The 12,747-nt window shown below is 36.4% G+C and overlaps 1 protein-coding gene across 4 annotated transcripts in view; it reads left to right on the top strand.

Moving 5' to 3' along the window:
• SLC38A6 (solute carrier family 38 member 6) overlaps positions 1 to 12,747 on the top strand; it is a 73,170-nt gene that overhangs the window by 11,629 nt on the left and 48,794 nt on the right. For all 4 annotated transcript variants that reach the window (XM_006043874.4, XM_006043873.4, XM_025295411.3 and 1 more), the window contains one exon: positions 11,396 to 11,448. In XM_006043874.4, coding sequence (XP_006043936.4) covers positions 11,396 to 11,448 — 53 coding nt within the window. The remainder of the gene's footprint in view (positions 1 to 11,395; positions 11,449 to 12,747) is intronic.

The raw sequence follows: 12,747 nt of genomic DNA, 5'->3' as shown, positions 1-12,747 counted from the left end.
AGCAAGTTAAGAAACTTGGGGAAGTTAGACTGAATGTGGAGGGGGGCCTGTCTGAGGATATCTCCCAGATTTCTGACACAGGCCACTGGATTAATGATAGTGTCATTAATGGTCATAAGAACACAGCAGGAGATGCTAGTTCAAAATAAAAATGAGTTCAGTTTTGGATATGTGTACTCTGAAGTAAAATTAGATGGACCAGTCCTAGAAGTGAAGCCCAGGATAGAGGCTCATTCATTCATCCTATACTCATTTATCTGTGAGGATTACAGAGATAAATGACTTCCTTCCTTCCCTTAAAAAAGCTCATAATCTAGAAGGGGAGACATACATAAGCAAATGATTTATAATGTAGTGTGATCATTTAAATATGAGCAAGGTATAATGATAGCTCAGAGGAGAGAATGTTTTGCCTTGTCTCAGTGGGGGGTGAGGGGGCTGGTGAGGGTCGCCCAGTATTGGGAGGACCGAGCTAAAAAGGAATTTGACCAATAGACAAGGCAAGAGAGACTATTCCCGCACATACAAAGGTACATACTGAATATTTTACCCACCATACTAAAACTAGTTTACTATTATTTATGCATAAGACACAAAGAAGAAAGTGAAACTGAATAAATAGACAAGTGTCAGATCTTAAGGAATTTGGAGCTTTTGCTGAGGCCGTGAGAAGTCACTGAGGTTGTTGGAAAAGAGTCAAAGTAGATACTAGGATTCACCAGTTGTTGCTTCCAAAGAGAATTTTGATCCTTCTGAGAGCCCACTGAGAAACAGAACATAGTCCCCTATCTTCTTCTTTCTAACGGTTACAATTCTTTTATGAGGATTTTATTTTTTAGCAATAATGAGGAAATAAAGAGTACAATGACCCCCTTGCCCTCCCCATTTTTTTTTTAATGAAACATGCTAGAGTGGTGATTTGAAATCCATCACAGCACCCTCTTTTTGTTAAAAAAAAAAAAATTCAAAATGCTTCTTTTATTACCTAAAGTGAATTCCTATAGGTATTATAAGCCACTTGTGGTGGGCTAAGTTAGTTCAGTTCGGTTCAGTCGCTCAGTCATGTCCGACTCCTTGCGACCCCATGGACTGCAGCATGCCAGGCTTCACTGTCCATCACCAACTCCCAAAGCCTACTCAAACTCATGTCCATTGCTAAGTAAAGGTGCCCCCAAAACATCCAGATTCTAATCCCTGTGAATGTTACCACTGATGGCAAAAAAGGGACTTTTCGAGGGCGACTATTCTGTGGACTCAGTGCAGTTACCTAGTCACAGAGAGAGAGCTCAGACAGCAGCAGAGAAGGCAATTATGACCACAGAGGCAGAGATGGGAGTGCTCTGGCCACAAATCAAGTCAGGCCAGCTGTCACTGGAAGCTGGAAGAAGCAGGGAATAGATTTCCTCTAGGGCCTCTACAGAAACTGTAGCCTTGCTGCTACCTTGATACTGACCCAGTGAGACTGATTCTGGCCTTCTGACCTCCAGAATTATGGGAGAATAAATTTCTGCTCTTTTAAGTCACCAAATTTGTGATACTTTGTTACGCAGCCATAGGAAACCAATACAGTACTTAAAATTAATATAATGCCGTATAGCAAAGTAAAGGAGAAGCAAAAACAAAATAAACGCTGTTAGTGATATGATTTTTCTAAATGGGAAACAGTTTTTGGCAAAGTTCCAAACAAAACCAAACATAGTAATTATGTTCCTGGAAATTTTAGTGTGTATTGAAAGCATTAGCCATTGTTTCCTCAGCATCTACCAAACAGAGGGTGTTTAATAAAAGCTGGGTATGTGGGTGATGATGGATGGATGGATTAGAGCTACAGAGGGATTCTGTTTTAAAAGTTCCAAATTTAACACACAGGCAGAAATTACGTATGTCAGAAGTATCTTTGAAAATTTATTGTATAGTTTATAAAATAAAGTGTACAAATTTACCTGTTGGACACCAAGATACCATTTCTCAATAAAGCTGAGAGCCTTTTATTTTTCCCCCACATTAGTCTGGGTACTGTGTGAAGGCTTTGGATCTCTTTAGGGTCCCATTCAGCACTGAGATGCTCTCATTGTGAGAGCAAATGAGACTGAAACTGATTGAAAGACAGTAGATTCCTATTTCCTATCTCAGTGCTCACAGTATTTATTTATTGTTTGGTATGATAGCTGCCCACACTATCTATAATTTTGTATCTTTTTCTTGGGATTAATGAGCATAGTTCAGTATTCCCACAATTAATTAAGTGGGCTGATTATGGGACTCCATCTTCAGTGAATGGTGGTCTTGTCTCATCCTTTCTTCTGGTAAGTAGTTCTCATCTTGCCTAGATTTTTCTCCCCCAGGGGCATGTAGCAGTGTCTAAAGACCCTGGTGGCTCAGACAGTAAAGAATCCGCATGCAAGGCAGGAGACCTGGGTTCGATCCCTGGGTTGGGAAGATGCCTTGGAGGAGGGCATGGCAAACCACTCTAGTATTCTAGCCTGGAGAATCCCCATGGACAGAGGAGCCTGGTGGGCTACAGTCCATGGGGTCGCAAAGAGTCAGACATGACTGAACGACTAAGCACAAAGACATTTCTGGTTGTCAAGGCTGAGAATTGGTGGGCAGGGTGAGGTGCTGCTGGCATCTCGTGAGGCCAGGGACGCTGCTAAACCTGCTACAGTGTGCACAACAGCCCCCTCTGCAAACACTTATCCAGGTCCAAAGTATCTGCAGGGCTGGATGAGAAAACCTGAGCTAGACTGTGTATGTACTCTGCTTTTGTCATGACCCCTTTGTATTGTCTTCCTTGATGCCAGAATGTTTCCTGTAGCAGAACTGAACTTTTGTTACTGGGCTGCAGGGAAGGATGGGTATAAGTCTTTGCAGGATTAAACATATTTTTAAATGAACCTCCTCTCTTAATTTTATCAAGGTAATAACAGTCACACATATGTGGATGTACATGCCATGTGTATATGTGTGTGTGCACTTATGCAGGAGGACTTGGAACACTTTCCTGCCCATTCTTCCCCACCTCTAGTTCCATTTCCCAGAGTTCACAGCATTTAGAGTTTTGCTTTGACTTCTCTTGGGGAGTTACCTCTCTAAGTGTAAATTATATTCTTCTACTGTTATTTATTGATTTAAGATATTATTTGTTGACACCTCATTATGTAAGGTGAGGATTTAGCTCGAATACACTAGTCCTTCTTCTAATTGTTGTTAGTTTATATTCCATAATTCTTTTTCTGATTATTTGTGACTCTAAACAATACATTTAAAGTTTTGTTTTTGTTTCTTAGATGGTGTTTTACTCTGCTACGTTGCATGTATGTATATACTTGTATATATACTGTGCTTGCTTTCCCCTGTTGTCTATTTCCTGTCATCCTTCTACTGTACTCTGATATTGTCAAGGTTGACAATATTTACTTTCTGTTTTATAGTCTATCTTAAGTCATTAATGTTTTATGAATAAGTTGAGTCTAAAGTTGGAAAACCAATGAATAGCATTTATAGGATATAACCGTGTAAATCCAGTTCACTGAAGAACCATGCGGTGTGTTGGGACCCTAGAACTTTCTCTATGCCTGCAGGTATCTCACTTCTGTGACACTGAAAGGAGTATGTTCTTTGTACTCTCACACTCTATTTTCTTTTACTACGAGTGCTCTAAAATCACGCCACATCTAGTTCGTAAACTGACTTTTAAGTACACATTAAGAAAGATCAGAAGTGGTGGCACAGTTGCATAGGGGATATTCAATAAATGAATGGCCTGTGTGACACTATTAGGGAGAAAAAAGACAAGAGGAAAATGAAGGAAAGCTCAAGAAAGAAAAGAATTTAAAAATAAGAGTGCATTCCAAATGGCCTGCTTTCTGAGGGTTGAACTGTATTTGAATAACTCACGTCCCTCACTCCAGTTCCAAAGATAATATTGCTGCTGCTGAAACTTGGGCTTTGTACTGTAACCAGAGTTTATTAATTGTCCTATTTCATTGAGGAAAAAATGCAAAGCAGACAGAACACTGGAGTAAGTAGCTGGAAATATTCCACTGCTACATGGGAAGCAGCTTTCCAAATGATTCCTGTGGAGGCCAAACTCTTGGTCTAGCCAAAATAGCACTAAAGTGTGCCTTGATGGTACATTAAAGAAGAAAATTTTTCCCAATTTACTTGATTCAGATTTACAGCCTTTCTGCCCCCTCAAAGACATAGCATTGATTTCTTTAATATAAAAAACTAATTTCCTAAAATAGATTGCTAGTAACTGCTTTCAGTTATTTATTTAGAGAGGATTGTGCCAAGTATTGCTTGTTTGAATTCCTGTAAAAGGCTGAATTAATTTCATAATTTTCATAATTAATGTTATTTCTCTTCTGTAAGAATTTGCTATTAGTGTGACTGGTCATTACCATATCTTGTTTTGATAGCTCTCAAAGCATTTTTAACATTATAAATAAGGTATTACAACACTGATCGTATGTTTTGCTTTATAGATCATATTTGATAAAACCTTTTGTTTTTCACTTAATATTGACATTTCTCATTTTATTCTAAACATAGCTTTTAATGGCTACATATTATTCTACTAGATATACCTACCATAATTTACTTAACCAGTTTACCATCATTGAGCATTTAGGTATTCTTTGTTTTCAATGTAATAATGCATAATGAGTTACATTTGTATACATGTATGCATGCTCATACATAATGAGTATTTTTGCATACAGTGATTTCTCTGATATTAGCCTTATTTCCTAAGTTGCACACTCCCAGGGGTCAAATATTATAAATGTTTTCAAGGTTCGTTGTTGAGATTACATTCTGAAGTCAGTTCCAATTTACACGTAATTGTCCAAATGATGGAACAGAATTTTAAAAGTATTTCACAATTTTTGGTTTATGTGTCAAAATCATCCAAAAAACTGTTAAAAAGTAAATATGTGGAGATAAAGCATTTGGCTGACTATTTACATATTTTATTTTAGCAATGCCTCAATATTAGGCCAGAAGCCATTATTCATACTCATGATGTCTCAGACATGGAAAAGTACTTCTGATTTTTGCAACATAAAAGAAGTAAGATGACAGTTACGGAACTGAATGACTAGCCAGATCTGCTGACTTGAAAAATAGAATTAGGATTTGAACATAATAGTCAGTCTCCATTTAAAAGTCTAAACCTTTTTTCACTCTGAATTTGGGGCTCTGCTATATTTAGAGATATTTAAAAAAAACTAGAAAATAATAGAGAATTAATTTGAGGTTGCTAAGATGTATGCCACTGTTGTCTGAAGTTGCAGTTACAGCTATCTTCATTAAGCTGTTAGTGTGGTTATATTTTCTGGAGTAATGTTCTAATTTAAAGATTAAGACCAAGTGCTAAGTGTTTATTTTTTTTGTTTGTTTTTTGTTATTTATTTATTTAAAAAATTTTTATTTTATTTTTAAACTTTACATAACTGTATTAGTTTTGCCAAATATCAAAATGAATCCGCCACAGGTATACATGTGTTCCCCATCCTGAACCCTCCTTCCTCCTCCCTCCCCATACCATCCCTCTGGGTCGTCCCAGTGCACCAGCCCCAAGCATCCAGTATCGTGCATCGAACCTGGACTGGCAACTCGTTTCATACATGTTATTATACATGTTTCAATGCCATTCTCCCAAATCTTCCCACCCTCTCCCTCTCCCACAGAGTCCATAAGACTGATCTATACATCAGTGTCTCTTTTGCTGGCTCGTACACAGGGTTATTGTTACCATCTTTCTAAATTCCATATATATGCGTTAGTATACTGTATTGGTGTTTTTCTTTCTGGCTTACTTCACTCTGTATAATAGGCTCCAGTTTCATCCACCTCATTAGAACTGATTCAAATGTATTCTTTTTAATGGCTGAGTAATACTCCATTGTGTATATGTACCACAGCTTTCTTATCCATTCATCTGCTGATGGACATCTAGGTTGCTTCCATGTCCTGGCTATTATAAACAGTGCTGCAATGAACACTGGGGTACACGTGTCTCTTTCCCTTCTGGTTTCCTCAGTGTGTATGCCCAGCAGTGGGATTGGTGGGTCATAAGGCAGTTCTATTTCCAGTTTTTTAAGCAATCTCCACACTGTTCTCCATAGTGGCTGTACTAGTTTGCATTCCCACCAACAGTGTAAGAGGGTTCCCTTTTCTCCACACCCTCTCCAGCATTTATTGCTTGTAGACTTTTGGATTGCAGCCATTCTGACTGGCGTGCAATGGTACCTGATAGTGGTTTTGATTTGCATTTCTCTGATAATGAGTGATGTTGAGCATCTTTTCATGTGTTTGTTAGCCATCTGTATGTCTTCTTTGGAGAAATGTCTATTTAGTTCTTTGGCCCATTTTTGATTGGGTCATTTATTTTTCTGGAGTTGAGCTGTAGGAGTTGCTTGTATATTTTTGAGATTAGTTGTTTGTCAGTTGCTTCATTTGCTATTATTTTCTCCCATTCTGAAGGCTGTCTTTTCACCTTGCTTATAGTTTCCTTTGTTGTGCAGAAGCTTTTAAGTTTAATTAGGTCCCATTTGTTTATTTTTGCTTTTATTTCCAATATTCTGGGAAGTGGGTCATAGAGGATCCTGCTGTGATGTATGTCAGAGAGTATTTTGCCTATGTTCTCCTCTAGGAGTTTTATAGTTTCTGGTCTTACGTTTAGATCTTTAATCCATTTTGAGTTTATTTTTGTGTATGGTGTTAGAAAGTGTTCTAGTTTCCTTCTTTTACAAGTGGTTGACCAGATTTCCCAGCACCACTTGTTAAAGAGATTGTCTTTAATCCATTGTATATTCTTGCCTCCTTTGTCAAAGATAAGGTGTCCATATGTGTGTGGATTTATCTCTGGGCTTTCTATTTTGTTCCATTGATCTATATTTCTGTCTTTGTGCCAGTACCATACTGTCTTGATAACTGTGGCTTTGTAGTAGAGCCTGAAGTCAGGCAGGTTGATTCCTCCAGTTCCATTCCTCTTTCTCAAGATCGCTTTGGCTATTCGAGGTTTTTTGTATTTCCATACAAATTGGGAAATTATTTGTTCTAGCTCTGTGAAGAATACCATTGGTAGCTTGATAGGGATTGCATTGAATCTATAAATTGCTTTGGGTAGTATACTCATTTTCACTATATTGATTCTTCCAATCCATGAGCATGGTATATTTCTCCATCTATTAGTGTCCTCTTTGATTTCTTTCACCAGTGTTTTATAGTTTTCTATATACAGGTCTTTAGTTTCTTTAGGTAGATATATTCCTAAGTATTTTATTCTTTCTGTTGCAATGGTGAATGGAATTGTTTCCTTAATTTCTCTTTCTGTTTTCTCATTATTAGTGTATAGGAATGCAAGAGATTTCTGTGTGTTGATTTTATATCCTGCAACTTTACTATAATCATTGATTAGTTCTAGTAATTTTCTGGTGGAGTCTTTAGGGTTTTCTATGTAGAGGATCATGTCATCTGCAAATAGTGTGAGTTTTACTTCTTCTTTTCCAATTTGGATTCCTTTTATTTCTTTTTCTGCTCTGTTTGCTGTGGCCAAAACTTCCAAAACTATGTTGAATAGTAATGGTGAAAGTGGGCACCCTTGTCTTGTTCCTGACTTTAGAGGAAATGCTTTCAACTTTTCACCATTGAGGATAATGTTTGCTGTGGGTTTGTCATATATAGCTTTTATTATGTTGAGGTATGTTCCTTCTATTCCTGCTTTCTGGAGAGTTTTTATCATAAATGGATGTTGAATTTTGTCAAAGGCTTTCTCTGCATCTATTGAGATAATCATATGGTTATTATTTTTCAATTGATTTATTTAAATTTAGGTAATTGAAATATCAATTCTTTGGGGATTATTTCAGTATTATTTTTGCCTAAAGCAAAGTTACTTGCTTTAAAAAATTTTTTTTTATTTATTTATTTTTAATAGAAAGATAATTGCTTTACTGTATTGCATTGGTTTCTACCAAACATCAATGTGAATCAGCCATAGGTTTACCCATTTCCCCTTCCACTTGAACATCCCTCCCACCTCCCGCCCCATCCCACCCCTCTAGGTTGTTATCCAGCCCCGTTTGAGTTTCCTGAGTAGTACAGCAAATTCCCACTGGCTATCTATTTTACATATGGTAATGGATGTTTCCATATTACTCTCTCTGTACCTCCCATCTTCTCCTCCTTTTCTTCTCATGAAAAGTTACTTGCTTTTCATATTTACTAATATGCTAAAGCTGAAACTCCAGTACTTTGGCCACCTCATGCGAAGAATTGACTCATTGGAAAAGACTCTGATGCTGGGAGGGATTGGGGGCAGGAGGAGAGGGGGACAACAGAGGATGAGATGGCTGGATGGCATCACTGACTCGATGGACGTGAGTCTGAGTGAACTCCGGGAGTTGGTGATGGACAGGGAGGCCTGGCGTGCTGCGATTCATGGGGTCGCAAAGAGTCGGACGCGACTGAGCGACTGAACTGAACTGAACTAAGTGACGCAGTGGTAAAGAATCCACCTGCCAATGCAATAGATGCAAAGAGAAGTGGGTTCTATCCCTGAGTTGAGAAGATCCCCTGGAGTAGCAAATGGCAACCTGCTTCAGTAGTCTTGCCATACTTGTTTTCTCCTATTTAAAAGTGAAACAAATCCTAGCTATATTTTTTGAAGATTATTATCTTGATAACTTGCTCCCTGACAAAGAAACTAATGCAAAATATGTAATTTTTAAAGCAAGTTATATGATGTATTTCCATGTATAACATTGAAAGCCTCCTTGCTTTAAGCCCTTGGAAGGAAAGTTTTTTTTTAAACAACACTTTCAACTATATATGGAAGAGGGATGCTGAAAATGAACACTGATGTTCCTTTAATCTCATGCTTCATAGCGACAAATCAGAGACCTTCTGAAGACTTGGTTCACATACACACAGTGTGTAACAAAATTCCCTTCCCAATGTCAAATCAGAAGCTAATATTTAGAGCTTTTTTTGGTTGAATATATAAAACCAAGCCTTTGGAATGTTAAATATAAAAAATTGTGTCCCTATAAATAACATTATTACTTAATTATGTTTAGGAACTTTGAAACAAACTAATAAAGATTTATTGGTTGAAATAATTAATAATTTTTGTGATGACATTCACTTTAGAACATATGTATTTGGAAAAAATAGAATTTGGGCATTTCAAGTAGAGGAAAAATTACAGATCTCAGTTTTTTAACCCTTTTTTAAAAAATTTTATGTTTAAAATATGTCTACAATTTGCCCCCCTTAGGATTATTCTAGGAAATTATTCTAGGAAATTTTTCACTGTTAAAGCATGAAGTTTCCTACTTGTAATTAAATTATATATTCCAAATTCCAAATTAAATTGTCCTTGCCCACTGTTGAGTAGTGTGTAAATACATTTTAAAAAATAGCTGTGTCTGGGACTTCCCCTGTGGTCCAGTGCTTAATACTCCATGCTCCCTATGCAGGGGGCACAGCTTTGATCCCTGGTCAGGGAGCTAAGATCCTTTATGCCACATGACCCAGCTAAAAAAAATTAAAATATTAAATAAAAAATTTTAAAAATTAAAAATAAGTATGTCATGCAAAAAGTTCTAAATTCTTTGATCAAGCCTGATAATAGATTATAATTTTAAAATGTTAAAAAAATTTTTGTTCTTAAGTAAAACTTATTTTTTTAAGCATTTCACTGTGTTCTTTCTAACTTTATAGTTATAACATGTAAAGACCACATAGGGTTTTCAAAATGCTTATGTTTGCATACTTGATGAACTTTGTTCACCTTATAGCATGTTTAAAAAACTGATAATTAGAAGATCATGTCACTTAAGAGCTAAACAGTGCTAAAAGATGAAAGTATACAGTTTTTTGTTAATATAGTGATAGCTTAAAGAAACCCATGTATATCTTGAGAGGATATGTTAAAAACTTGATTTAAGAAATGATGATCCATATCTTTGATTCAATAGGAAATGTGTGATGCTATTATTAAGTCTTATTATCTGCTAACCTGCCTTTTTTATGGCATAAGCACTGTAAAGTTAAGGACTTCTCAAACTTTGTTGTTGTTCAGCCAGTAAGTTGTGTCTGACTCCCTCAACCCCATGAACTAACCGTAGCACGCCAGGCTTCCCTGTCCTTCACTATCTCACAGAGTTTGCTCACATTCATGTGCATTGAGTTAGTGATGCTATCTAATCATCTCATCCTCTGCCACTCGCTTCTCCTCTTGCCCTCAATCTGTCTCAGCATCAGGGTCTTTTCCAATAAGTCGGCTCTTTGCATCAGGTGGCCAAAGTATTGGAGCTTCAGCTTCAGTCCTTTCAATGAATATTCAGGGTTGATTTCCTTTGGGATTCACTGGTTTGATCTCCTTGCAGTCCAAGGGACTCTCTAGAGTCTTCTCCAGCACTGCAATTTGGAAGCATCAATTTTTGGCACTCAGCCTTCTTGATGGTCCACCTCACATCCATACATGACTACTGGAAAAACCATAGCTTTGATTTAGGATTATATAAACATTTTTAATTCTCTTATTTTTACCTATGGTATCATTAATTTTAACATGAAACTCCCATTTAAGGACAAATTTGGTTCTTTTATGAGCCTTTTAATTTTCATCTTTTCTGTGATCACACTTCTAGAACATGTGGAATGAAAATGTAATTTCATACTCTCTATGATGAGAAAGAAAATATATTCCCTTATCGAAGGATGAAGGTATTGTTTCCATCTGAATATATTATATCCTAGGTAGCCTGGAAAAGTGAATGTCTCTGAAAGTATGATTTAGCTTTTATACTTTATTAAGATTTATTTACATAGACAGTTTTTAGAAACTGTTGTCAATGAAAATTAATATTTGGACAATGTAGTCTGTGAGTACTGTTTAGTGAGAAGTGGGTTGTTCTTGAGTAATTATTATTTGAATTATTGCAACCTGGGTAGTTAGACAACCTTAGGAATTGCTAAACTCTGTAAGAGGACATTATCTTTATGGATCATAAGTTTTCAACTTTCCCCCAAGTCAATACTTCAGCTTTAAATTTAATGTGATTGTCGAATAGCTGGGCTTCCCTAGTGGCTCAGATGGTAAAGAATCCACTTGCAATGCAGGACACCTGGGTTTGATCCCTGGGTTGGGAAGATCCCCTGGAGGAGGGCATGGCAACCTACTGTAGTATTCTTCCCTGGAGAATCCCCATGGCGGGCTACAGTCCATGGGGTTGCAAAGAGTCGAACATTTCTGAGTGACTAAGCTTAGCACACAGCACATCGAATAGCTGTAGGTAGTAGTGGAATAGCTTTCTTCCATGTAAGACTTGGTACACAGATGGAATTGTGTACAAATAACAATTATGATTTCTCTCAACAGCTGTGACATCTTATGAGGATCTTGGACTCTTCGCATTTGGATTACCTGGAAAGGTAATTTTTTTTTTCTCCTTGTTGTATTCAAAATCCTGAAAGGCAGTTTTTCCCTTCCATTTCCAGTTAGAAAAGACAAGTATATATAGGAGGAGGAAATTAAGGGAATAAAAGGAAACTAAAGTGAAGAAAAGGAATGATGGGAGCAGGAAGAGAAAGAAGAAATCTCTATGACCTTCCTAAAAATGCATTGATAAATATAATTCAACACTTAAATTTTTTAGTGTTTTTTATTCTAATGAAGGGGAGCAGTGACTTATAATTTTAAATCAATACAATGGCCTGTTTTAACATTTTGTGATTAATGTTGATTAGATTATGTTTGAATTCTCATGAAGACTGAACAAGACAGATGCATGGAATTAACCTTATAGCATGTTTATAAAATTGATAATTAGAAGATCATGTCATTTAAGAGCTGAATAGTGCTAAAAGATGATCCTTCATTTATAAGTGAGGAAATTAAGGCCCAGAAAAGGGAAAGGGCCTATTTGTCTATAATTACTCAAGCCAGTATGGAACCATAGGACTCCAGACTCAAAATCTATTACTTTTCCTCCCCACAATAAGAGAAATAACAACAGTATTTATGGGGCATTCATTTGCAGTAGGCATGCTAAACTAGTTTAGTTAAACTAATTACCTGTCTTTTTCCACAGATAATCTGGAGTTAAATATTATTGTTAGTGTTTTAATAATTATTTTTGTTTCTGAAGAGCTATCATACTTCTAAAACCCATTTGTATGTTTATTGCAAACAGAGCTTTTTCTTTGCATTTTGTAAATCTGTTGTTTGTGTTTTTTGTTTGTTTTTAATCTAAAAGGATGCTATTTTGTTGTTGGCTGAACTAACCTTTAAGAATTAAGTCTGAGAGGAAAAAGATACAGCTATGTAATGAGGGACGGGAGATGTGTATTTGCATTCAAATTAACTTTGTATTTAAAGTACAAAAGAGAATATTTAAATCATGTTATATAGTCTCATGGTTTGGATCCTTATAGCCTGAAATTTGAACTAAATGGAGACTATGTTACTTTTGAGGGTAAAGGTTTTTGTTAATCATCCTTGGTAACAATTTTTCTTGAAGATCAGGATGTTTGTTATAATTAAGATCAATTTCCTGCATCCAGTTTAATCAAGGGAGAAGAAGAAAATATTATTTATATAAGAAAACTCTCTAATTAATTTAATATAATCTATGAACATGACTGAGCATCATCACTGTTATTTCACATTAGTATTTCCTTCATTCCTTGGATAGCAGCAGTCTAGCAAGAAGAACATGGATTACTGAGAGT

Source organism: Bubalus bubalis, chromosome 11, assembly GCF_019923935.1.
Source record: "Bubalus bubalis isolate 160015118507 breed Murrah chromosome 11, NDDB_SH_1, whole genome shotgun sequence".
In the NCBI taxonomy this organism is placed as follows: Eukaryota; Metazoa; Chordata; class Mammalia; order Artiodactyla; family Bovidae; genus Bubalus; species Bubalus bubalis.
This window is presented reverse-complemented; position numbering and strand designations above follow the sequence as displayed.